Raw genomic sequence first — 25,303 nt, forward strand, 5'->3', positions numbered from 1 at the left:
AGTCTCACACCATCAGGTTCAGGAACATCTTCTTCCCTTCAACCCATCAGGTTCTTGAATGAACCCACACAACACTAACTCTCCCTTAGCAACAGAACTCCACCTCTTGCACTGTAATCTAATTGCTTTTTGTACTAATGTCTTTTTTGTCTCTTTACTGTCTTGTGTAAGTAATGTTCTGTGTGCCGTATGAACACAATGGAAACTACCACAAGTAAGATTTTCATCGTACCTCTATCTCACCAGACAATAAACTCCCTCACTACACCTCCATCTATCTGGCACTGTCCTCTCTCTGACCCACCAACCTGGGATTTGGACAAAGTAAGGCCATTCATAAACATGAGAAAGTCTGCAGATGCCGGAAATCCAGAGCAACACACACAAGATGCTGGAAGAACTCAGCAGGTCGGGCAGCATCTATGATAATGACATTTAGGGCCAAGATCCTTCTTCAGGACTGGAAAGGAAGGGGGTAGACAGCAGATGATGAAGATGAGGCCATTGCTGGTGCTACCAGTAACTCCTACAACACAGGGCCAGGGACTTTTCTGTTTCTCCCACTGGACCTGGGCACTAGCTGCAAATCAGCCATTCTGAACTGCCCCAGAGATGGTGGGGGAAAGCTGCTGCCCAGAACTGCTGGTGAAGGAAATCAAGGTTGAAGGTACAAGGTACATTAATTACCAAAATATCTATGCAGTACACAACCCTGAGATTCCTCTTCCCCTCTGTGCCATTGAGGAGGATGTGAACATGGTGGTAATCAAGGACCAGCAATAGGTTTCTAAGTGGGATGGTGATTGAACACCTTGGCACAAACATGCACGTCACCATTCAGCCCATCACACTCTGCTGGCTCATAGAGCAAGATCTCTGATTAGTCTCACCTTTACCTCTTTAATGAACATGAGCCAAGGGTTATGGAATCGAGTACTCGAGTCACCAGGGCTTAGAAGGCTACGGGGTCAATGGGGCTGGTTTCACTGTACAGTGTACACTGGACATGGTGGGTTAAAAATTAGATAGATTAGTTTTATTTCTCATGCGTACATTGAAACATACAGTGAAATGCATTGTTCGTGACAAATCAAATCACTGAGGATGTGCCGGGAAGATTGAAAGTGTCACCACAGAACTCACTAACTCTGACCGGTACGTCTTTGGAACGTGGGAGGAAACTGGAGCACCTGCAGGAAACTCACACAGTTGCGGGGGAAACGTACAAACTCCTTACAGACGGGGGTGGAAACTGAACCTGTGCTGTAACAGTGTCATACAAACCACTACGCTACTGTGCTGCCTGTGAGCCTGTTTCTCTGCTGCATGACTAATAACAATCAGTCATGAAGTGCCAATGACAGAACAGGCATGAGAGGCCGAATGGCCACTTCCTAGTCCCAATACTCAGTACAGGATCAATCCTTAAGGATAGGGGTTCCCTAGGTCATGCTTCATGGGAGGAGAAGTTCCCTGTGGATCCCCAGGGAAGTCCCAGGAACACCCACCTGTCAGGGACACCATGAAGCCTTCAAACCGACACACCGTCTCCCCCAGGGTGAAGTAGCCATTCAGGTTGTTGGAGAAGCTGACGGTGCTGCCAAAGAAAGTGACCATCAGGTTGGCCACGGCCAGGTTCACCAGGATATAGTTGAGGGGTGAGCGAAGCCTCTTGTACTTAATGGACACCAGGATGACCATGCCGTTCACAAAGGAGGCCAGGGAGACCACCAAACCCATCAGAGAGGCCACAGCCATGTAGGTGCTCTTCGGAGCAAGGTACGGCCACTGAGGGCCATCGAAAGCGCCAATGGTCCCATTGTAGGAGACTGCAGGAGTCAGGGACAATTCCATCAGTGGTGGTTCTCCTGACTCCGAGAAGTTTAACGGGCCATGGTCCATGTGAGAGCTCAGAGCGACTGTTAAACCCAGTTATAAAGGTGAAGAAGCTTAGCACCATATTAGATGGGTTCACTCCCCAGAGACTATAATCTTTCCTACCATCGATTTAGGGTAATTGCTGCTTCGCTGGGATTAGTTTCTAAAGTGCTTTCATTAATTACAATTCTCTGAAGTGGTGATTGGTTTCCTTGCGACTCCCAGCTGGGGGCAGGGAGTTGGTTTGATTTTGATGACAAATTATTTAGTTGTGGAGCCAAGGAACATTACAGCACATAAACAGGCCCTTTGACCCATCTAGTCAATGCCGAACTGTTTCTCTGCCTCGTCCTATCAACGTGCACCTGGACTAAAGCTCTCCATATCCCTCCAAACTTCTCTTAAGTGTTGAAATTGAGTCTGCATCACCACTCTCACCACCCTCTGAGTGAAGGAGCTCCCCCTTACATACTTCACCTTTCACCCTTTAACCTAAGACCTGTGGTTTTTATCTCTCCCATCCTCTCCACTGAAAGACAGCACCACTAACAGGGCAGGGGTTGCTCAGGGTTGGTACAGGACCTGGGAGAGCTGGCGTTCTTAGGGAACAGTGAGCTAAAGCTCAGAGGCTAGAAGATCTGACAGATTTGCCTCTCAACAGTTTGTCCAATAACACTGGACAACAGTTTTTTTTTCAGAAGCGCTGCTTCCTCAGGATTTTTTTGTTATGACAGACCACTTGAAGCTGAACATAAATATGATTTCAGACTGCTTGTATCATGTAGGAATTTGGAGAAAAAAAGAAATGAACTTTTCTCAAATATAATGCATTTAATTTCATAATGGTGTTGACTCTTTGTAATAGTTCAACTAAACTAAAAATGTTTTGTTGATGATTTTCATTTGTAGTCAGTGTCTGAGGCTTCTCGCTGAAGTGTTCAACAATAATCAGCCAACATTAATGGATTCCAGCCGCCCTGATACTGTTCCTCCATGACGGCAATGTCCTGGTGAAACCTTTCCCCATGCTCGTCACTGACAGTGCCAGGGTTTACAGGGAAGTCTAACTGCAGAAAATGTCAGGAGCCTAGGCTTTCTTTTGGTAGCCAATGTTACAACCACAGTAGAGCTTACAGACTTCCTTAAAAAGAGGAGTCATGCTTTGTCTTTGAGATTTAATCGTATACTCACAAGTATAACAGAAAGTATTGTGGCTATGGCAACATTGGTAAGACATTTTGTTATCACAAGTACTTCTGGAAATACAATTACTTTATTGTAATGAATGCACACAATATGCTATGCACATAGAGCATGCATATCAATGTGATCACAAACCAATGTACATGTAAACACAATGCATAGAACTGTGTGTGTGTGTGAGAGAGAGAGAGAGAGAGAGAGATATGCTTTTATAGCCTTTCTAAAACCTGTCCTGCTATCCACCCTGCCTCAGCATGCCCAGGCCTGTCTGGACAAGATAGAAAGATGGAAAACTTTTCAGCTTATATTGTGGGCAACATTTTAATTGACTTGAATTATGAATTGAAATAATACATATAGGCAATTACAAAAAAAAGAAGCATGATAGGGAAATTTAATAGTAATTTTCATGATCAGCAGCCCAAAATCCATAAGATGCATCCAAAGTATTCAGAAACAAAATCCTTGTTGTGCAGTGTACAGTTCGTGGGACGCTGCCTGGATTGGAGAGCGTGGCTTGTGAGGAAAGGCTGAGCAAGCTGCGGGGGTCTCTCTTCAGAGGGAAGGAGGATGAGAGGTGACTGAATAGAGGTGGACAAGATGATAAGAGGCACAGATCAAGTGGACAGCCAGGGACTTTTTCCCAGAATGGAAATGACTAGCATGAGGAGGCGTAATTTTAATGTGATTGTGAGTGGGGGTGGGGGGAAGTATCGAGGGGGGGGGGATTCCAGAGGTAGCTTTTTTACAGAGAATGGTGGCTTTGTGGAACACGTTGTCAGGGGTGGTGGTGGAGGCAGATACATTAGGGATTTTTACAAGACTTAGGTAGCACACTGATTAAACAAAAATGGAGGCTATGTGGAAGGGGAAGGGTAGATTAATCTTAGAGTAGGTTAAAGGATTGGCACAACATTGTGGGCCAGAGGGCCTGTACAGTGCTGTGATCAATGTTCTGTTTTTTCTTAATGAATCTTGCTTTTATGCACAACAGCTGCTGCATTTTTCCAGAATAAAACTGACTTAACTGCTCTCTAAGTTTATTCATTGTGTACATCTGGTGTTCTTACAGGTTCAGTGCCAGACGTGTGGGGCTGGGCTGTTTCCTCTTCCTTTGCTCTCGATGACTTGGTTGTTTCAGTCTCTGTCGAGTTTGCCGTGTCCCTAATTCACACAGACCCGGTCGGTGGCCTAGCGGGGTGGTGGGGCGGGCGTTAGCACTCAGAAAGAGTGTGAGCACTAACACCCCTCCCTCAGGTCCAGCAGCAAGGATGTCCAGTCCAAATGGTGACTGGGTTATGAGACGAAGCCTCTGCACGGACTTACACAGCCCACATTAAACAGAGCGGAGCTCAGCACTCAGAACATCCGGAGACTTCGGGAGGAACTCACCAGGTCAGGCAGCCTCTGTAGAGACGCCACAGTGGCACGGCAGTTAGCGTAATGCTTTTACAGTGGCACTGACGCAAGTTCAATCCCCACCTCTGTCTGTAAGGAGTTTGCACGTTCTCCCCGTGACCACATGGGTTTCCTCCCACAGTCCAAAGACGTACAGGTTAGTAGGTTAGTGAGTTGTGGGCATCCGATGTTGGCACCAGAAACACGATGACACTTGTGGACTGCCCAAAGCACAGCTCATCCAGGCTGTGTTGGCTGTTGACGCAAACATCATGCGTCAGTATAGGTTTCAATGTACCTGTGACTGTTATCTTTTTTATCTTTAGAGGGAAATGGACAGTTGTCCCCTCCACCCCCACAGATGGTGTCTAATCCCGTCAGTTCCTTCATCTGCTTTTTGTTTTTAGCTCCAGATTTCAACGTCTGCTGTCTCAAGTCTCCGTGAAGTAATTTGGTGTGAAGGATGGCTCCTGCCCTCCACTTGTACTGCCACTGCACCGGCTGCAGGGGGCACTGTTAGCCAAGAATCTGAGCCGGGACTGGGCTCATCCGCTCAGGATGTTTACAGTGTCTCACACTGGAGGATCACTCACCCAGTGAACAGTTGACAGCACTGTTTACTTTGTAAGGTCGCTCTCCCTAGGCCCTGGAGGCGAGCAGTGGAGGGCTCCACCCAGACTGAGAGCCTGGCTCTGTCCAGGAGTATGTCCACACTGGGATAACAGTGTTTATAGCACCATTTAACATAGTTTAACGTCACTTCCAATTATGAAAGTATAAAGGAGAACAAAATAATTGTCACTCCAGATCTGATGCAGCATAAAAAAACCCACAAAAATTAAAAACGCTATAATGAGAAATAAAACCACAATAAGTATAAAAACACAAGGTAGCATATATACACAGATTGTATAGTATGTCTGTGGCGACACTAGGCTGTACATAAGGTGACTGACAGGAAATGATAAAGTAGTGGTGTTTGGGGTGTGGAAGGGTGGGTTAGTGGTGGAGGTGTTGACTAGCCTTACTGCTTGAGGAAAGTAACTGTTTTTGAGTGATGGTCCTGGTGTGAGTGTTACCTAGCCTCCTCCCTGATGGGAGTGGGACAAACAGTCCATGAGCAGGCAGGGTCGGATCTTTCATGATGTCGCTGGCCCTTTTCCGGCACTTCTCTGTATACAAGCTCCTGATGGTGGGTAGGCTGGTGCCAGTGATGTGTTGGACAGTTTTGACAACCCACTGTAGGGCCTTCCTGTCTGTCATAGTGTAGTTTCCTTACAAAGCAGTGATGCAGCTTGGCAGGATGCTCTCTACTGCACACCTGTAGAATGAGGTGGGTATGGATGTGCAAATTCCAGCTCTCTTCAGCCTCCTCAGGAAGTAAAGGCATTGATGACTTTCCTTGACTGTGTAGGTGTGTTCTGTGACCATGAGAGGTAGAAGATGATGTGTACTCCCAGGTGTTTGAAACTGCTTGCAATTTCTACAGTTGTGATGCCAATGTATGAGTGGTGCGAGTTCTTCTGAAGTCAATGACCATCTCCTCTGTCTTGTTGACATTAAGGAAAAGGTTATTTGCCAGGCACCCAGCCTCGAGCTTTTCCACCGTCTCCCTGTCGGTCATCCCATCGTTGCTGGTGATGGGCCCCAAGATAGTTGTGCATTGCAAATGATAAACATCATCCTAGATCAGGATAGGAACAATTTAATTCAGTCTTAAGTCACTGTTCTTGTTTCTGGTGTGCTTGATGTTGTGTTGAAATAATGTAGAAGTTACAATAAACACACTTCTGTGAAAAAAAAGTTAGTGGGACCCTCACGTCTTGACAGCGTGTCATTCACAGAGTTGGAATGCTCTCACCAGTATCAGAGGATCGCAATGAAAATACACGAGCAAAAAAACTCACACTCAGTCGTGTAAAGTTTAAAATGTTTTAATAGCACCATTGCCCCCGATATGATACACCCTTGTTCGAGGGGCTTCCCCACCTAACTCTGCCCCCCATGAATGGCAATGAAAGGTGTTGGACTGTGGTCCTTCCCCACAGAGACTGGCTGTCCTGACGTTCAGTGGGCTCCTCCCACAGCCTGGGCTGTGCCAGTATGCAGGCTTCTTGCTTTGCTAACCTATCGACCTAACCCTTCCCTCCCACGTAGTGCTCCATTCTCCCATCATCCACGTGGCTATTAAAATCTCTTAACTGTCCTTAGCGGATCTGCCTCTGCCACCAGTCCATACACCCACCGTGTGTAAACAAAGCCTTTGACTTCGTTCTGACAGTGACAGAAAGTCCAGTGCAGACAGTCAATAAGGTGCAAGATCATAACGAGGTAGATTGTAAGGTCAAGAGTTCTCACACAGCAAAGGGTGTTGCCACATGAAAGCAGTATGTGATCTTTCTCACTGCTGCTATCAGACAGAGGGTATGGAAGCCTTACATCCCACACCACCGGATTCAGGAACAGTTATTACCTACAACCAGCATGGATAACTCATCTCAACTCTGAACTGATTCCACAACCTGTGGACTCACTTGCAAGGACTCTACAACTCGTGTTCACAGTATTATTTATTTTGTATTTGCACAATGAATCTCAAGGTAGTATATGGCGTCATCCATACTTTGAGAATAAATTTACCTTGACTTTGACTGGATCTTATCGAACTGTGAAAACATTCAATAGGTTTTTTTAAACTGACACTAACACCCAGATCCTTAAAAATAAAACCCCAACATTTCACATGCAGTGAGCTACCTTTTGTGGGGAACAAGGCAGTAAGATCCCACAAATGGATATTTGTAATTCATCAGACCATCATTGGCCTATCTTACACACCGGGCGCCTGTCTCTCTCTCAGCCTCCCCTAGGATCACCTACATACATATCCTACACAAGAGAATCGAGGAACAGCATTAGAAAGCCTATTGGTCATCCAATAACCTGGTACTTGAGCTGGAGTTGGTCCTGGCCAGGAGAAGTGTGGGTGAGGAACAGAGTTTGAAACTGTGTTGCCTCAGCCCCTCATTGATCCAATGCCCATTAACACCCAATAGCAATCTTAATCCATCCGATGTGTGGCCCACTGGCCTCAGAATCAGTCCTTGATTCAGGGTACAATAGCAGTCAAACCCTTGTATCATGTGACATCTTCACAGGGTGAGACATCAACAAGTTGGCATCTATAATTAAAGACCCTCCACTCACGCAGGACATGGCTTCTTTCTCTATGTCTCATACACAAGAGTATATTGTGGATTCTGGTTAATTTGACCACTGATTAATCAGGGCAGCCGCTTATTTGGGACAACTCTTAAATAACAAAAACTACACAAGTCAATAGCTGGAATTCCCTTAATTTCTTTGGGACACTGTGCCACTTAATTGGGACAGGAGACAGTTGCTGAACAGTTTCTAACTAGTGTCAATTTAATGTACTTGCATAGCCATTAGATACTAAACCTTGCTTCTAGTGAAGAGTTTTTAAATAGCAACACACACAAAATGCTGGTGGAACACTGCAGGCCAGGCAGCATCTATAGGAAGAAGTACAGTCAACGTTTCGGGCCGAGACCCTTCGTCAGTGTAACTGTTGGAGGAGGGAATGTACTTTGTGAGGGTTGGATGGCTTTATCCTGTAAGTGGGAGTGGAGAGTACTGTTCATCACTCTACTGACCTCTGCACCCTCTGGGCTTTGGGATTCAGGAGTTGCTTCTAACTTTGCCTGTCACTGCTTTGATCCAATTGAAGTGTTTCTCCAGAAAAATGGGTGGAAATTATGATTGAAAAAAAATGAAAGCTTCCAAAAGAAGCCTACAAGAGTTGTACAAATCAAATGCCAAACTGTGATCCCCTGAGACCCAGGCAGGAGCTTGTCATGTGCTGTGTGGATGTTGGTTACTCTCTCACACAATTAGAGTTGCAGGCCCATAGCTCTCCATAACCCTCCCATGTACTTAACCATACTTCTCTAAAATTCTCTGAAATTGAACCCACTCCTCCACTTCTGTTGGCAGCTCGGTCCACACAACGGCACCTCCCTCTGATTGAAGATTTTCTCCCTTAGGCTCCCCTTAAATATTTCACCTTTCACCCCAAACCAGTTCTACAGTTAAAATGATCTTCAAAGGGGTTGAAAGTAGAACTATTTATTGTCCTCGAACTGAAAGGAGATTACAAAAGGATTTGAAATGAACCAAGTATTGCAGGCTTGAGTCATGAACAAGCTGTTTAAATCAGATCTCTTGTGTTGGCTTTGTAGTGTTGAATTTTCTAACACAAATCCTCTGTAAGCAGATTAACACCTCGACAGTTTACGTTCTGGTGCAATTCATTAATATCTATTAGCTCATGCATCTTTATTTAATTCCTGCTTTAATTATTTAGATCCAGTTCATGGTTTGTGCTACATTGCTATCTGTACAGTAATCTTCAGTGGAAGGCTCCTTACTTCCACACTCAGTGGCAAGCTGTTACCACAGTCATCCGCACTGCTCATCAGAAGCTCCCGCCTGGGTCTCTGAATGCCATCTAGGTCACCATTCTGCAGATTATACTTCAGAATTAAGATTAGTTCTATTTGTCACGTGTGCGTTGAAACATCAAAGCAGAGTGAAACGGACTTTTTGCATGAATAACCCACAACGAGGATGTGCTGGGGGCAGACTGCAGGTGTTGCCACACTTCTGGCCCACAACTCACTGACCTGTTCCTCTCAGAATGTGGTAAGAAAATGGAGCACAGCCTGAGAAAACCCACCTGGTGAATGGGAGAACGTATAAACTCCTTACAGACAGTGGCAGGAATTGAACCCCGATCACACGGAAGCTCCACCGTGAGGGTTTAATTCCAGCAAAAAAAAAGCTGCAGATATAAGCAATCATTGGGTCTTCAAGAACAGCTACTTCCCTTCAACCATTCAATTCTTGAACCAACTGGCACGACCCTAATGACTGCAGTTTAACACTATGACATTTCGCACTAAAATGGAGTTGTTTTTTACTTGCGTCTTTTAAATTTCAGTACGTACAATCTTGTGGATGCTGCTTATAGGATGCCATGGGTGTATGATGCCACTGCAAATGAGATTTTAATTTTTTGTATTTAGTGAGATACCGTGTGGAGCAGACCTTTCTGGTCCTTTGAGCTGTGCCGCCCAGCAATCCCCCAATTTAATCTCAGACTGATCACAGACAATTCACAATGGCTAATTAACCTACCAACCAGAATGTTTTTGGACTGTGGGAGGGAACTGGAAACCACATGGTGATGGGGAGAACGGACAAACGTTACAGGCAGCGAAAGGAATTGGACCCAGGCTGCTGGAACTGTAAAGCGTTATGCGAACTACTATGCTGAAATATTGAATTTGCTTTTCTTTATGGCTGTTGCTTGATCTTCTAAGTATTTATATAATTTTCTGTCTGTACTTCATTTAAATAATTTGCATCATTAGAGTCAGGGAGGTAGAGCCCTTCAGCTGATCTGGTCCATGCTGAAACCATTTAAACTGCTACTCCCATCGACCTGCACCGGACCAAAGCCCTCCATACTCCTATTAACCATGTACCTGCCTAAGCGTTGAAATTGAGTTTGCATGTACTACTCATTCCATACTCTCATGACCTCACTGAAGTAGTTTCCTTTCACTTCCCCCTTAAACTTTTCAGCTTTCAGTTTCTGTCTCTGACCCCTGTACCCCATTACTAGCTGGTCAGCAACTAGATGCACAACATACTCCAACAGCAGGAAATATTTTTTGGAGCTGGTTTCCTTGTCTAAGTGTAGATTCTCCTAAATTTAAACAAGAGATTCTGCAGGTGCTGGAAATCCAGAGAAACACACACAAAATGCTTAGCAAGTCAGGCGGCATCTATGGAGGGGAATAAACAGTCAATATTTCAGGCTCAGTTCAAAATGTCAATTGTTTATTCCCTTAAATTTATAGTATTAGAATCAATCGTTCACCAGCTTTGAGTCCCACCAATGTACAAGGGGGAAACCTGCAGTAACCAAATACTACTGGACTGATAAAAAGATAAATACTTTTATTTCTATTTCCCCAAACACCTTCCTATTTTAACTGATATACAGTATTGTGCAAAAGTCTTAGACACTCTAGCTATATATGAGCCTAAGACTTCTACAGAGACTTTTATGTGGCACCTTTGAGTGTAGTTGGCAGCCAGTGTTAATGGAAGCAGCACCATGCCAGTTACCGTTCCTCGTGATGTTGGTTAACACAGCTAAGCTGCTGATGTGGATCCAGATTCAGAGCTGATGTCAAATCCCCAACCTGTACTCATCTCTCTACACAGATTGGCTGAGTGTTTCCAGCAGGATAGGGTGAGGCTGTCCTGGGTGGCATTGAGGGCACACAGCACAGCGAAAACCCCCTACTGTAAATTATTCAAAGAAATCTCCATGCTTTGGTTCTAATGCACTTGTGAAAGAAAGATTATGACTTTAATTTTAAAGTGCCTGTGCCAAGCTGTAAATAGTTGGTTTAAGAGACGACTGGAATGCCTCTGTACCAATCATCTAGCAAAGTGAGACCATGTCCTGAAGTGTTTTGTGTAATTTAACAAAGTGAACACACGATGTGAATGACAAATAGCAAATAAAATATGAAGCAACACACAGGTTTGGAAACAAACAATCGATGTTTTGGGCTACGACCCTTCATCAGGACTGGAAAGGGAAGGGGTGGAAGCCAGAAACAAATAAAATGTGGAAACACGAGGAAATCTGCAGATGCTGGAAATTCAAACAACACACACAAAATGCTGGTGGAACACAGCAGGCCAGGCAGCATCTATAAGGAGAAGCACTGTCGACGTTTCGGGCCGAGACTCTTCGTCAGGACTAACTGAAGGGTCTCGGCCCGAAAGGTCAACAGTGCTTCTCCTTATAGATGCTGCCTGGCCTGCTGTGCTCCACTACAATAAGGTGGACAGTGCTTGCTATTTTGACATTGATTACAGTTGCTGTTTGGTTTCCCACCTGGGCTTTGGATGCACCTGTCTCTCTGACCTGAGTGTGCAGCAGACTGGCAATAACACTGGCGAGATCTCATGGCAGGAAACTCCCACAACAGCGATCCCATGCCAAACACATGGGCACTGGGACGGCAAGGCAAGCCGAGCAGTGTATGACCAATGGATTTGCAGGTACTCAACTTGCCCCTGAACCAGCGTGGATAACTCCACTCACTTCAACATTGAACTGATTCCACAACCTATGGACTCACTTTTAAGGACTCTACAACTCTTGTGCTCAGTATTATAATTACTTTTGTTTTTGCACAATGTCTTCTTTTGCATGTAGGTTGCCAGACTCTGTATCTTTTTACATTGATTCTATTGCATTTCTCAGCTCTACTGTGAATGCCTGCCAGAGAGTGAACCTCTGGGTTGTATATGGTGATGTGTACCTACTTTCATAATGCATCTACTCTGAACTTTGAATTGTAGGCTTCAACCTTAGTGAGGCGGATTCCATGGAAACATACTCCCAACGTTGCCCAAACACACACGTCAGAGAGCATGTACCCACCACACTCCTTCTAAGGAACTGCAGTTTAAAAGAACCTGTACGTTTGTATGGATGCTCTTCAAACCGGCTGTACTTCGAACTCAATCCGGACCAGTTACTGAAACCACCCAGGCCCCGTGGTTCACTCATTGGACTGAATGAAGAGAAGACAAAGAGACTTCGGGCCAGCATGTCAATATTTATCATACTCCATTGAGAGATTCCCATGGATGTGATTCAGTTTCAAAAAACAGATTACATGAATTACTTTCTATTGTATACATAATTGTACCACTATTTCTATAGAAGTGTTATTGAGTATATATTAAATATACCACATTTGCTCCTCTTTTTACTTACTTTTCAATGCAGATATCTTGTTATTTTTTAATAGATGCATCATTTGTAACAAATCAAAGTTATTTTTGGCAGGAAAGAAATGTGATAAAATTAATTTTAAAAAGTTTACATTGTCAACGCATTAAAAAAAGTGTGGCTGGTTGTACATGCCACAGTCCAGTTAACAGCACTGCATTGGGTCAGACGTGGTGATGTGACCTTGGGCTAGTCAGAGGCTAAAGTGCAGAGTTAAAGCTGATCTGGACCTCCAGAAGGAGAGGGTAACTGTACAGATCATCCCCCCCCCCACTTTAAACACCCGAAAGCCAGCTTCACATACCTGGGACCACCTTTCCCATGCTGGAGAAAATCTATCTAACCCAGAGACAAAGGCTGCTTTATAATATTCATCCCCATTGTACAGAAGATCAAGAAAGAAATGGAACCGGGAATTGGGAAAGGTCACATTATACATAACAGTTCCTTCACAGTGACAGAAACGAAGTCTGGCAGGGTTAAAATCTGTTCTTCTCTCCTTTGTTATTGAGCTGTGGATTTAAGGCTTTTGCTTGAGGAACACATTTTGGGAAAAGATACAGGGAACATGTGGAGCACCCAGCTGATGATTGGCGTGCCAGCCTGCGCCACTCACATGAGGGGAGAGGAGCCCATGCACCAAGGATAATATTTAAATGGCTTTCTAGAATTTGCATAATCTGTCAGATCGACACTGGAAACCTCAGGCTACGCTTAACCAGTATGAAGCTATTTGCACTGGGAGGGCAGTAAAGTTAAAAATCACACGTGCAGTAACAAAGTTAACAATGTACATGACAGTACTCTGCTCTTTCAGCATCGCCACTCAGCAGTTTAAAATAATTTCTTGCGGTGATGCAGCCTGGAGATGGATTCCATCCTAGCTGGCTAATTTGCAATTTAAGACTTTTGGGAAACTGGAGAAGGTGGTTTAGCTGCTGTGAGGGAGCTTTACAATATGGGAATTTGCTGCCTTCAGTGACAAGAATGGACCTTGGTCCTTTTGGATTCTTACTAATAATTCCTCAGCACTAGAGAGGGAAAACCCAGTGAGATCAGAAACTTACAGCTGTGGGCCAGTGGACACAGGACTAAAGAGCAAAATGAACTCTGCAATTTCACTTTGCTGGAAGGTGAATTGCATCACTGGAGGTCTCCACTTGTAGATTCACTCCAGTAAGCATGCTCTATGCAGTCATAACTTAGTAGGTCACCCATGGCCAGGGGCCAGGCTGTTCCCCAAGGCCATGGCTGAAGAATCATCCTGCAAGGACGCAGGGAAAGAGTGAGGCAGCTTTTTAACTCTGCCAGCTGGAGTGAAATGGTGTTTGACAGCTCTATGAGGCACTGTATCGTGTTTAGTCCCACAGGCAACAACCAGCAAATCAACACCTGTGCCAGATATTTGCACTTGCCAAGATCCAAAAGAAATATGATTGTTGGTGTGTAGAGGCCATTTTAAAAGTATAACCAAATTTAATGTACACAATATAACACCATGCCCAGTATCGATTCTGTGGAATACATCCTCTACACATCCTCAACCACCCAACTGAACAAACTACTTTAGCTTCCTTCTGAGACATTCATTAGGAAACTTCGCAGAATTAGCTGCTCCTCACGGTTTCACCATTCCATGAGCAAGTTTTAAAAAAAAACATCGGGCCTGTTGGAGCTCAGTACTTGTCACCTGCTGCTCGGTCTTTTGTCCATGTTGCAGGATGCGTCAGGGAGCTCTTAGAATGTTGAGGGACTGGCTTAAATATAACAAAAGGCACTTCAAAAGTGTCCTCTGAAGTTTAGTTGAAGAGTTTAGGTATCCCATGTGAAAATTTAGAAGCCTGAGAACAGGAATGAGTAGCCCAATGGCTGCCGTTTCTTCCCCACCTTCAGCAGCACCAGGGCAGCTTAGGGTAGATGTTGGTGCTTGAAATTAAGCAAAAAGGAATCCGTAGTAAGCTTTAAAAGGCCAGCTTTCCATGAACTGATTGTGTTTTCTGATGGCAACCTGCAACATGGGCTTGAGTCCAAAAACAAGGTATGAACAAATGAACACCAATGACTAAAAATTCGGATTATTTAAAAAAAAACTGATTGATATTCTTAAATTAAGGCACCAGAGGTTTGAAAGAAAACCAAAAAAAAAATTAAAAAGGAAAAATCGCACAAATTATCCATAGAAAAAGTGATCCTTAAGTATTCTGAGGTGCAGATCTGTGGAGTAGTACTTTCTGCAGGGGAACGTTCTAAATGGATCTCTGATAATCAAGCCTGGGCGTTGGTTAAACTGTGGATCAAAGGAACCTAGGGAAGAAACAGAATGTAACATTGAGAGAGGAGTTGAACTGAGTCAGAACTACTTTGATTAGAACTCGAGAGATTTTTCAGGGAGAACAGCATCAGGGACAATTCCTGAAATTCTTTGATACAAAAACCATCAGTTTCACTTAAAGGACAGCATCTCAAAAAGAAAAATCTGTTCCAAAAACAAAATGTGAAATTAAAAATAGAATGGTGGAGACACTGAGTAGCCAGGCAACAACATATCAACCTGAAACACTGCAACTGTTTCTTTCCCCACAGATGCTGCCTGACCTGCTGAGTATTTCCAAAAAGAGAAAATCTGCAGATGCTGGAAATCTGAGCAACACACACACAAAGTACTGAAGGAACTCAGCAGGCCAGGGAGCAACTTTGGAAAAAGGTAGTCGATGTAGTCTAGATTACCTGCTACCAAACTGTGGTTCTGTAGATTAACTGCTGTCAAGCTGTGATTGTCTAGCTTAACTGCTGACAAAATGTGTTAGCCTAAAGTCTGCAACTTGAACATGACCTGGAGGCAAAAGTCACATTCATGATGAACCTAAGATTCCTGTAGTCCATTTGGCCCAGCTGGACCATGTCAACCCAGCTGCCCATTTCAGCTCATCACACAGCCTGCTTTTGGCCAGTGTTCCTCTAAACCTGGGGTTCCCAACCTGGGGTCTACAGTCCCCTTGTTTGCTCCTAATGATCGTAAGATCCTGCTAAGAACTTAAAGCACTGCAGGTCTACACCATGAGTGAATTGCTCGCTGGTGGAGATAATGAATGAGCTGTGTCTGAGTCAATGGAGGCTTACAGTCAAGTAGCGAGTGGTCATCATGGTCCCTTTTCTTGTGATCATAAGACCCCTTTGGACAGTTTGCCAATTTATTGGGTGAGAGCTGGGGACAATGGAGGGGGAGCTCCCTGGCCTCGGTCACAGTGAGGACAAGACTTGATGTCACAGTGTCGGCTGTTTGCAGCCACCGTAGCGAAGAGACGAGGCCAATGTGGCGCACTGCTCCGAATGGAGTCAGTGCTGCCCTCCCAGGGTCTTGCCTGGCGGAAGACAAGCTCTGCCGTGGTTGACTGCTGATTTTTTTTGGTGGCACTCAATGGACTTGGGCCTCAAGCTGTGGGGCTGTTTGCTTTTCAGCCGCCAGGGGAGAGGTGTCCTAGCTGTTGCGCTCTACCAGCACAGCGCAGCTGTGGTCAACTGAGGGGTCTGGACTATATACATACATATTTGGTTGCGTTTTTACTAATATTCTATATTTGCCTGTATATGCGAGGACAGAGCGATCTGGACTATATACATGTATATTCTGTATTGTTGTAATTTTGCTATACTATACGTATTATACTATACGTGCTTGCATATGCAAGGAGTGGCCTCAAAGCCACATGGCGTCTAGTGGGCATCGGGGGGGGGGGGGGGGGGGGTTGAGAGGATCTCGGTGATCTGGGATGCTACATTGGTGAGGCCACGTTATATTTCCCTGTGTTAGGGAAGATGTCATTAAACTGGAAACCGTGTAGGAAAGATTTCTGATGCTGTTGCCGGGACCTGAGGCACTGAGTTGGAGAAGTTGAAGAGGTTAGAAGTTTTTTCATTGGAGAATAAGGAGTGATTATATCGAGGTTTAACATATCATGAGGACACAGATAGGGTGAATACAGGGCTGGGCAATCAAAACGATTCTACGTCACTGTATCTTATTGATACTCTGAATGGGCTCATTGACTTGCATGTGCAGGAACTGAGCTTCAAGTTGCGGTGTTATGGTGGGGGGGGGGGGGGGGTCAGGACTCTTTTATTCCGTGAATGTGTTCTTGTGTGTGACTATTGGTAATGTGTTTTAGCAGCTGGAACCCATAGTAATGCTGTCTCGTTTGGCTGTATTCATGAACGGTTGAATGACAATTGAACTCGAATTGGCATAAGAGATCAGTAGCCCCTGGTTTAGAGTCTAAACCTTTCCTATCCACATAGCTTTAAACTGTTATACTGTACCTGCCTCAAGCACTTCCTCTGATAGCTCAATTCACGTACAAAGCACCCTCTGGTAAAAAAGCTTCTGCTCAGGTTATTACACTGCTCCCCTCTCACCTGAAAACCCATGACCTCTCACTTTGGTTCCCCATCCCTGTATTCACCCTATCCGTGTCCTCATGATATGATAAACCTCGGTAAGGTCACTCCTTATTCTCCAATGAAAAAACTCCTAACCTCTTCAACTTCTCCAACTCAGTCCCTCAAGTCCTGGCAACAGCGTCAGAAATCTTTCCTACACGGTTTCCAGTTTAATGACATCTTCCCTAGCACAGGGAAATATAACGTGGCCTCACCATCTTGTCCAACTTCAATGCTTGATGTCATGACCGATGAAGGCCTGAGTGCCAAAAGCCTTCTCCACCAATCTGTCTACTGTTGGCACCATTTTCTGGAAACTCTGCATCTTTGGTGTCCTCTGATCACTCCCCAGGGGCCTAAATATTCAGTGATAGTCCTACCCTGATTTGTCTTCCCAAACACCTCACACTTATCTGAAGCAAGCACTATTTGTCATTCCAGCTGATTAAGATCTTGCCAACTCAGGGGTTCCCAACCTGGGGTCTATGGACCCTTTGCTTAATGGTACTGGTTAATGATATAAAAAAGATTGGGAGCCCAGTCTGACCGGGAACGTCTTCATATGGAATAAACTGCCAGAGAAAGTGGTTGAGGCAGTTACGATATAACATTTAAAAGACACTTGAATGGATGCATATGTAGTTCAGGGAAACGTGGGCCAAATGCGGACAATGAGACAAGCTCAGATGTGCATCTTGTCACCAAAATTGAAAACTATGGAATAAATTGTTTGCAGACAAAACTACTAGTACAACAGGGGAAAGGTTGACTTTCACAATGGAAGAAATTTCAGTGGAGTTTCCCAGTCCCAGGACCATGAGGCTCCTTTATATCAAAGCCGTACAATTTCCAAATGTGCAGATTATGCAAAACTTGTAGGTTTAGTGAATTCTGAGAACAGTCATAGACTTCCAAAAGACAGAAGAAACTAGTGGGGTGGGGGGGGGAAGCAGATGAAGTTTACTGCTGAGTAATGGGAAATGCTACATTTCTATTGGAAGGGAAGATTAAGGACATAATTTGAAAGGAGGTACAAGAACCTGAGGAAGTATGTCAACATTCTTGGGTGAAGGAGGTCAGCTAGGTTAAAAGGCACATCAAAGGGCTTACGGTACTTTATAAACAGAATACAAGAGTAGAGATGAACTTTATGGTTACAATTCTTGGTGCAATATTTGAGAGAGAAAAAGCCTTGGAAAGGTTGCAGAAATTTTAAAAACAATTACATCTGGAGTAAAGATTTTCAGTCACATAGCAAGTCTGGAGGAATTGGGGTTGTGCTCGTTGGGGTGGAGGAGCCTGTTGTGTGAAGTGCACTGCTAGGGGGTACTGTTCTCTTGTAGCAATCTAAAGGTCAGTGGGAAGGTAACTGAAAGAACATGCAGGGCTATGGGGAGAGGGTGGGGAATGATATTCATACAGTAGTATGGTACAGACTTAATGGGTCAAACAGCCTCTTCTGATCCATTGTCATTCCACAAATCTCATATCAGATGACTGAACGAGTAAAATTTTCTGCCCTCAAACAGCCTGAAGTACAAAAGGTTGGACAGGTACGTCTAGCACAGATCAACAACATTGGAAGGAAATGGGTACTCACCTTTGATAGATCAATCCCAGTGAGAGCGTGCACAGAGGCTGGGACCTCGGCCAGTAGACGCGTGACCTCCGACGTCACACGGTTATTGTCTCCTCCAAGAATCACTATTTCGTCTGTCTTGGCTAACGGAGCTGCAACCTCTGCGGCGATCTGGGAACAGAGGTTACCGTGAACAGACCAAACACCACAGTTCAAACATACAGATTCACTTATACATCACACGTACAGTGAAATGCATCCTTCGCATTCATAAGGATGTGCTGGCAACACACACACATTCCAGCTCCAAGGCAACATACACGCGATGCTCAGCAGAACACAAGCAGCAACAAAACAGCTGCAAAACAAGCCCCGTGCTCCACCAGACCGGGGGATACGACCGCCAGCCTCCAACTACAGGCTTCAACTTTCAAATTCTTCTGTGTTGACCCACAGGCTACCTGGTGACTCCAGGTTCAAGATCCAGGCTCACTGACTGGTCCTCATGCTTCCTGTTCACATGGGCATCTAATCCCAGTCCCCGCTGGCCTGGGACAGCACAAATCCATGGATGTCTTTCATCACCCATCCTCACCACTGGCTTTTGAATGTTGAGCAGAGGCTTTACCTAAAACTCCGCCACATCCCTGTTTGTAAACCTTAACATGACCCTCTAACTCCACTTTCCACCCTCAAAACCACCCAACGAACTTTAAAACAATGGAGTCTGAGCCATGATCTCGACAGAGACCACAGCTCAGTACCATTTTGACCAGCAGGATAAACACTCCTCCATCCTCACCTCCTGATCGCTACACTGAACAACCCTCTTTTCCACATTTTTCTTGCTCTCTCCTCAGGCCTCTGTAGACTGCCACAACCAAGGGGCACCAGGGACTGAATGCACAGTGTGATGGATATTGAGACACATCGTGCCCCATGGGATTATAACCAAGGGAAGGAACTCTATCCAACACCAACCTAAATCCCATGCACGTGCTGCCAGTGTGCACAGCTCTGTGATCAGCAAGCACACATGAATATCTAACATGTTTACTGCTCAGTTTCAGCCCATGACTGATGAATACAGAACACTCTGATACTGGCTGAATTCAAGTTCCTCTTGCCAATCACACTTCCCTGGTCTTTTCACATTCACCCTTTTCAAAATGGAGTGGGTCCACATATTTATGAGAATGATCTCAGGGTGAAAGGGTGAACATATGAGGAGCATCTCTGAAGCTATACTTACTGAAGTTTAAAAGAATCAGGATGGAATCTCATTGAAACCTACCGAATACTGAAAGGCCTAGATAGAGAAAATATTTCCTGTGGTGGAGGAGTCTAGGACCAGAAAGTACAGCATCAGAATAGAAGGACGACCCTTTAGAACAGAGATGGGGAGGAATTTCTTTAGCTAGAGGGTGTGGTGGATTGTGGAATCCATTTCCATAGATGGCTGTGGAGGCCAAGTCATTGGGTATATTTAAAGTGGTGGTTGATAGGTTCTTGATTTAGTAATGGTGTTAAAAGGCAGGAGAATGAGTTTGACAGAACATAGCCATGATCAAATGTTAAACACACTTGATGGGTCAAAAGGCCTAATTCTACTCTTAGGTCTTATGATATAAATGCAATCCCATCTCCCTCTAGAATCTAGTTATTTCCACTTATTTCATTCACCTGCACCATTGACAACTTGGAAATACTACTCCACTGGTCATACTAACAACATCATGCGTATAAATCTTCCAGCACCCTTACACAGGGCACATTACCTTGGGAAGAGCATCCAGCACCATTGCCATCTTGGCCGCCTCTCCATACTGCCGATAACCTGCGGCCTTCAGTCGCATTCTCTCTGCATCTGCTTTTCCAATGGCTACGATAGAAGAAGCCTCGGCCTCTCCGATCTTGCGGATCTTTTCAGCTTGAGCCTGGGCGATCAGCACTTGCTTCACTCTGCAGACATGAGACCCACAAATGTTAGCCCAGCACCTTCCACTACTGTACAACATCAAGGAATGAGGTAGATTTATAGTGCGGCCACTGATCCAAACTGGGAGAGTGAACAAGCATCTCTCACACAGGACTTCTGGCCGCAGTGGGAGGGCACAACTTGACGAGGATAGTGAGACAGTGAGAGACCGAACAAACATTCAGATAATGGATATCTAGGGCTATTGTCTTTGGAGCGAAAGAAGATGAGAGGTGACTTGATAGAGTGTACGAGATGGTATGTGGACACCCAGGGTGGAAATGGCCAATACGAGGGGACATAATTTTAAGGTGATTGGAGGAAAGTATACTGGGGATGTTGGAGTTGTTTTTTTTTAAAAACACAGAGTGGTGGATGTGTGGGATGTGCTGCCAGGGGTAGTGGTAGAGGCAGGTACATTAGGGAGACTTAAAAGACTCACGGATAGAAGAAAAATAGAGGGCTCTGTGGGAGGGAGGAGTCAGATTGAGTTTGGAGTAGGTGATCTTGCAAAGGGCTTGGAGTTCACTCATACATAGGACACACTTGGAGTACCGCAGACAAGTGATTTTTTTTCTGGAATCTGGGTTGTGGAGGCTAGATTATTAATTGGAATGCATTAATAATTATTAACTGGACTAAATTAGAAGTATTTAAGGTAGAGCCAGGCACATTTTTGAAAGATCATGGAATTGAGGGTACGGGGAAAGGGCCTGGAGATGAAGTCACTATAGATCAGTGATTGTAGTGAATGCAGGGCAGGCTGGAGGGGCCAAGTAGACTTTTTCTGCCCCTATTTTCTTGCATTTATGCTCAGAAGGAAACTAACATGGGTGGCAATTTCACAGTTTATCTGGCACAGTAGCCAACATCCAGATTCGTGTACTTATGTATCTAGTGCAGGACTCAAATTAACAATCCTTGATTCACAGGCTGCGAAAAAAAGATATCATTCAGATGGAATGGGGGATGGGTGAGACTTCAAATTACCGAAGGAATAATCCCTACATTTCCCACAGCTGTTAGTTTACAGGGCCAAGAAGTGTGGGGAGGGGGGCGAGCTTGCATAAAGTAGAAAGAAGAAATGTCCACTGGATGGAGCTTAGAGAATAAACTGGGCCTGGAAATGGACAGTGTATGGTAGGGTCCTGGGCAGTGTTACCAAACAGAGGGATCTAAGAGTACAAGTGCATAGTTTGCTGAAAGCACCATCATAGATAGATATGCCAGCGATTAAGGTGCCTGACCTACTGGCCTTCAGTCAGGGCACTGAGTACGGCATTTGGCAAGTTATGGCATGGCCAATACATGTAGTACTGTGTATAGTATTGGTCACCCTAGTGTAGGAAAGACGTTATTAAATTGGAAACAGTGCAGAAAAGATTTACCAGGATTTTGCCCGGACTGGTCCTTTTCAAAGGAACGGTGCTAAAGACAAGAGGGCATAGGCTTATGATCAGAGGAACACCAGGCAGCTTCTCACAAAGGATGGTACGTATTTGGAAGGAGCAAATAGCAGTTGAAATAGGCTCATTAGTAATCCAAACAAGTATATGGACAGGAGAGGCGTAGAGGGTTATGGGGCAAATGCAGTCAGTTGAGACTAGCTCACGGGGCAATACAGCACAAATGAGTTAGGCTAAAGGGTCTGTTTCCATGTATGATCTTAGGACAATGGTGGAACAGGCAGCAAGAGCTGAACTCTGGCCCAGCTCTGATTGAGAAACAAAAGATCACACAGCACTCTGTCAGCTGACAACTCCCACAGTCAGATACACCACAAGAGTTTCATTAACATGAGATAAATATACTGAGGGAAAGCAGTCACGGGGACAGAAGTCACACACGCACTTTTGGCCTTCTGCCAGCTGCTGCATCTTGAAAGCCTCAGCTTCTGCCGGCCTTTTCACTGTCCCAATCAGCTCCTTGTCCATGCGGACTATTTCTTTCTCCTCAATGTCGATCTGTTTCTTGCGTTGAACCACCTCGATCTCAATTTCCTCCTGCCGGATTTTCTGCTGCTCCTTGGCCCCCTGTAGCTCGTATGCCAGCTGAGCCTCTGCTTTCTGAATACAGTTGAGAAAACAAGGTACAACAATTAACTCAGAAAGAGGAAGAGGGAAGGCAAGGTGTGGACCACAACACAGTATCAATCCCCGTGAATAAGAGACCAGCTGACTTGATTGAAAGATTAAAGATTAGATTTAAAGATCAGCTTTATTTTGATGTACATGTGAAAACTAAAGCTAATTCTAATTGGGAACATTAATCAACCTGCTGCTTCCTGGTGCTCTGAACACACTGAGACTTCCCATCGTTCTACTGCCGATCTAACGATGTAGTTCATTGCTCCAAATGCACCAGCCTCTTCTTACCCCTCAATCCCACTCAACTCCCCACTGTTCAGCCAGCTCCCATTTTCTCCTCTGCCAAACAGGTCAGCTCAGTCAATCTCGTCTTGGCATGCTTGGTGATCAGACTCGAACAGTAAGGGTGCACATGCTGAGCCTAGGTGCCTGCACACTGTCCCTGTCAGTTCATCATCCAGGCTTTTGTTTCAATGAACTTCCACACTCACCAAGTGTCTGAGCTCTGTTCTGTTAGCACAGTCTTTTAACCCTTTCCTTGCTGCAGCTTCCACAATATGGAAAGCCAGATAAGCATCAGCACTCAGATGAGTGAAAAATCAGCAGATCGGACAGAGTAAAAATAATATTGGCACTTTTTTCCCGGTTCTAAAGGATGGTGTTGGCTTAAAACATTAACTTTGTTTCTTCCCCTGCAGATACTGGCAGACTTGCTGAGTGTTTCTCATATCTCCTGCTTTTATTTTGGAGTTCCACCATTTCAAGTTTTTAATTTTAATCTTCACCCAGAGATTGGAGAGGGTGCAGAATTTGTTCAATCAGAGAGAATGGCTGAAGTATCTAACAGATTCAGATGAGAATATCTGAATCAGGAGCAGGACAGGGTCACTCACCTCAGCTCCACGGCTCATCTGACTACAATCTCATCTCAGTGCTTTTCCTGCTGACCCCCCACATTCTTGGTCCCCTTCCCACCCTTGTTTATCAATCTATCAATCAACCTCTGTACTCTGAAGAAAAGGGTTCCACAGAAACGAGCCTCAGCAAAACAATCTTAGTTTGAAACGGGGAGCTAATGTTTAAACAGTGATCCCAGAGTCTAGAAGGAAAAATCCTCTCGGCTTCCTCCTTGTCAAGACCTGTCAGGGTTCAATCAAATCTTGTTTCTCTCCAAGCCTAGCCTGTACAACCTTTCCTTAGGAGGTAACTTGCCTATTCCGGTTATATCCAGAAAGGTGACTCTGATCAACTTCCCATGCACTAGCACTCTTTGTGAAATAAGGAAGCTGATGCCGTAGTCAGCACTCCAGGTTCACATTCATTCACTTGTCACATGTACTGTACATGTGAAATGCGTCATTTGCATTAACAACCAACCAAGCTAAGGGCAGCCTGCAAGTGTCCCCACACATTCCAGCACCAACGTAGCATGTCCACAATGTTCAGCAGAACAACACAAGCAACAATAGCAACAGGAGTAGTCTCAGCAATACGTAACTACACCATAACATACTGCAACTTTGACCGAGTTTTTAGCAAACCATATATTAAGGCATCCAGCACCCTCCATCCTACAAGTTCTACAAATCTCTCTCCTATTTAGATATTCAAATTACTTAAACTTTCCTATTGAAATTAATGCATTTTCCCCAATTACGAGATATTTGCCCTCTCACTAAACTGATCTTTGTGGACTCCCTCTGTCCTCTTTACAATTAACTTATCACCTCCCTGTGTCATCAGCAAGTTCAGCAACTGTGCCTTCAGCACCTCCACCAGGTTATTTATAAATATTGACAACAGCTGAGGCCCTTGCACATCTCCCTTTACACTTTGGCAACCTGCTTGCCTTCCAGCCTTTTATCCAGGCCAACCTCCAGACGCGAGCTTTCACTTTGTTTAAACAACTTTTGATGGGCCACACCTAGTCAAATGTTAATTGGAAATCTGGTAGGAACAGTAGGATAGAGTGATTGAGCGTGATGTCGAAGAGCTTGATGTAGAGCACAAGTACTGACAGGAGACCAGTCTGAGCTGCCGGCTCAGAACCGAGACAACCTCTACCTAGTAATCGGTAGTGCCGCTAACATTCTGCATTTTTTAGAGTGTCCGACCTTATTAAACTGCCAGTGGCAGTGTTGGATGTACGTAATACTCACACACCTACCTTTGTATTTATCTCCTGATTAAAAGCTGCCTTCTGCATCTCAAAGGCTCGCTTGGAGTCCGCCATCTTGGTGTCCGCACTGTACTTAACATCCATTGCTTCCTTCTTGCACTCAGCTTCCTGTGGGTTTTAGGGATACAGGACAAACACAGGAATAATCAGGCTCACTGCTATACCCACTGTGGTTGAAATGTCCAAGCTCTTCCACCTAACTGTCACTCAGTGGAGATTAAAGACCTAACCCTTTTAGTAATCTTCCGGAATGCCACTGCAGCACCTAGTAGAGAAATGAAAACTGAGCATCTCTCATTTCATTAAAAGCGTTGGGGCAGCACAACAGTTAGCATAAAGCCATTATAATGCCAGTGACCTGGGTTCAGTTCCCACTGCTGTCTCTAATGAGACCACCTAACACAACCTGTGCAGCATCACAGTGTTCACTCCACTCTGTGATGGTGCTGCACACCCTGGGGTGCAGCCAGAGGGTGAATGGGTGCCTTTCCTCAACTACAGAGGATACACCCAAGTGAGCAACCGGGCTCGGAAGCAAACAGTGCTCGGCAGTGCAGTGAAGTGGGTACCAGTGTATCCAGGAACCCTCTGCTTCTGCAACTAAAATACAAACATCGCCCACCGTCTCTCTTCGAAACCAGAGACCCTGGCAAAT

At 44.8% G+C, this 25,303-nt stretch overlaps 2 protein-coding genes across 4 annotated transcripts in view; both read right to left on the minus strand.

Annotated features, from left to right (window-relative positions):
• The window catches only part of LOC132396145 (pinopsin-like), a 78,602-nt gene extending 76,780 nt beyond the window's left edge, over positions 1-1,822 (minus strand). Inside the window, exon 1 of the mRNA XM_059973667.1 lies at positions 1,509-1,822. Coding sequence (XP_059829650.1) covers positions 1,509-1,758 — 250 coding nt within the window. The 5' untranslated portion in view covers positions 1,759-1,822. The remainder of the gene's footprint in view (positions 1-1,508) is intronic.
• A 10,375-nt stretch (positions 1,823-12,197) lies between these two features.
• Positions 12,198-25,303, minus strand: part of LOC132396144 (flotillin-2-like) — a 134,948-nt gene continuing 121,842 nt past the window's right edge. For all 3 annotated transcript variants that reach the window (XM_059973662.1, XM_059973663.1, XM_059973666.1), the window contains 5 exons: positions 24,637-24,756; positions 22,234-22,448; positions 20,183-20,366; positions 18,426-18,575; positions 12,198-14,692 (listed from right to left, as the gene is read on the minus strand). In XM_059973662.1, the coding sequence (XP_059829645.1) occupies positions 14,654-14,692; positions 18,426-18,575; positions 20,183-20,366; positions 22,234-22,448; positions 24,637-24,756 (708 nt within the window). In that variant the 3' untranslated portion in view covers positions 12,198-14,653. The remainder of the gene's footprint in view (positions 14,693-18,425; positions 18,576-20,182; positions 20,367-22,233; positions 22,449-24,636; positions 24,757-25,303) is intronic.

Source organism: Hypanus sabinus, chromosome 6 (genome assembly GCF_030144855.1).
Source record: "Hypanus sabinus isolate sHypSab1 chromosome 6, sHypSab1.hap1, whole genome shotgun sequence".
In the NCBI taxonomy this organism is placed as follows: Eukaryota; Metazoa; Chordata; class Chondrichthyes; order Myliobatiformes; family Dasyatidae; genus Hypanus; species Hypanus sabinus.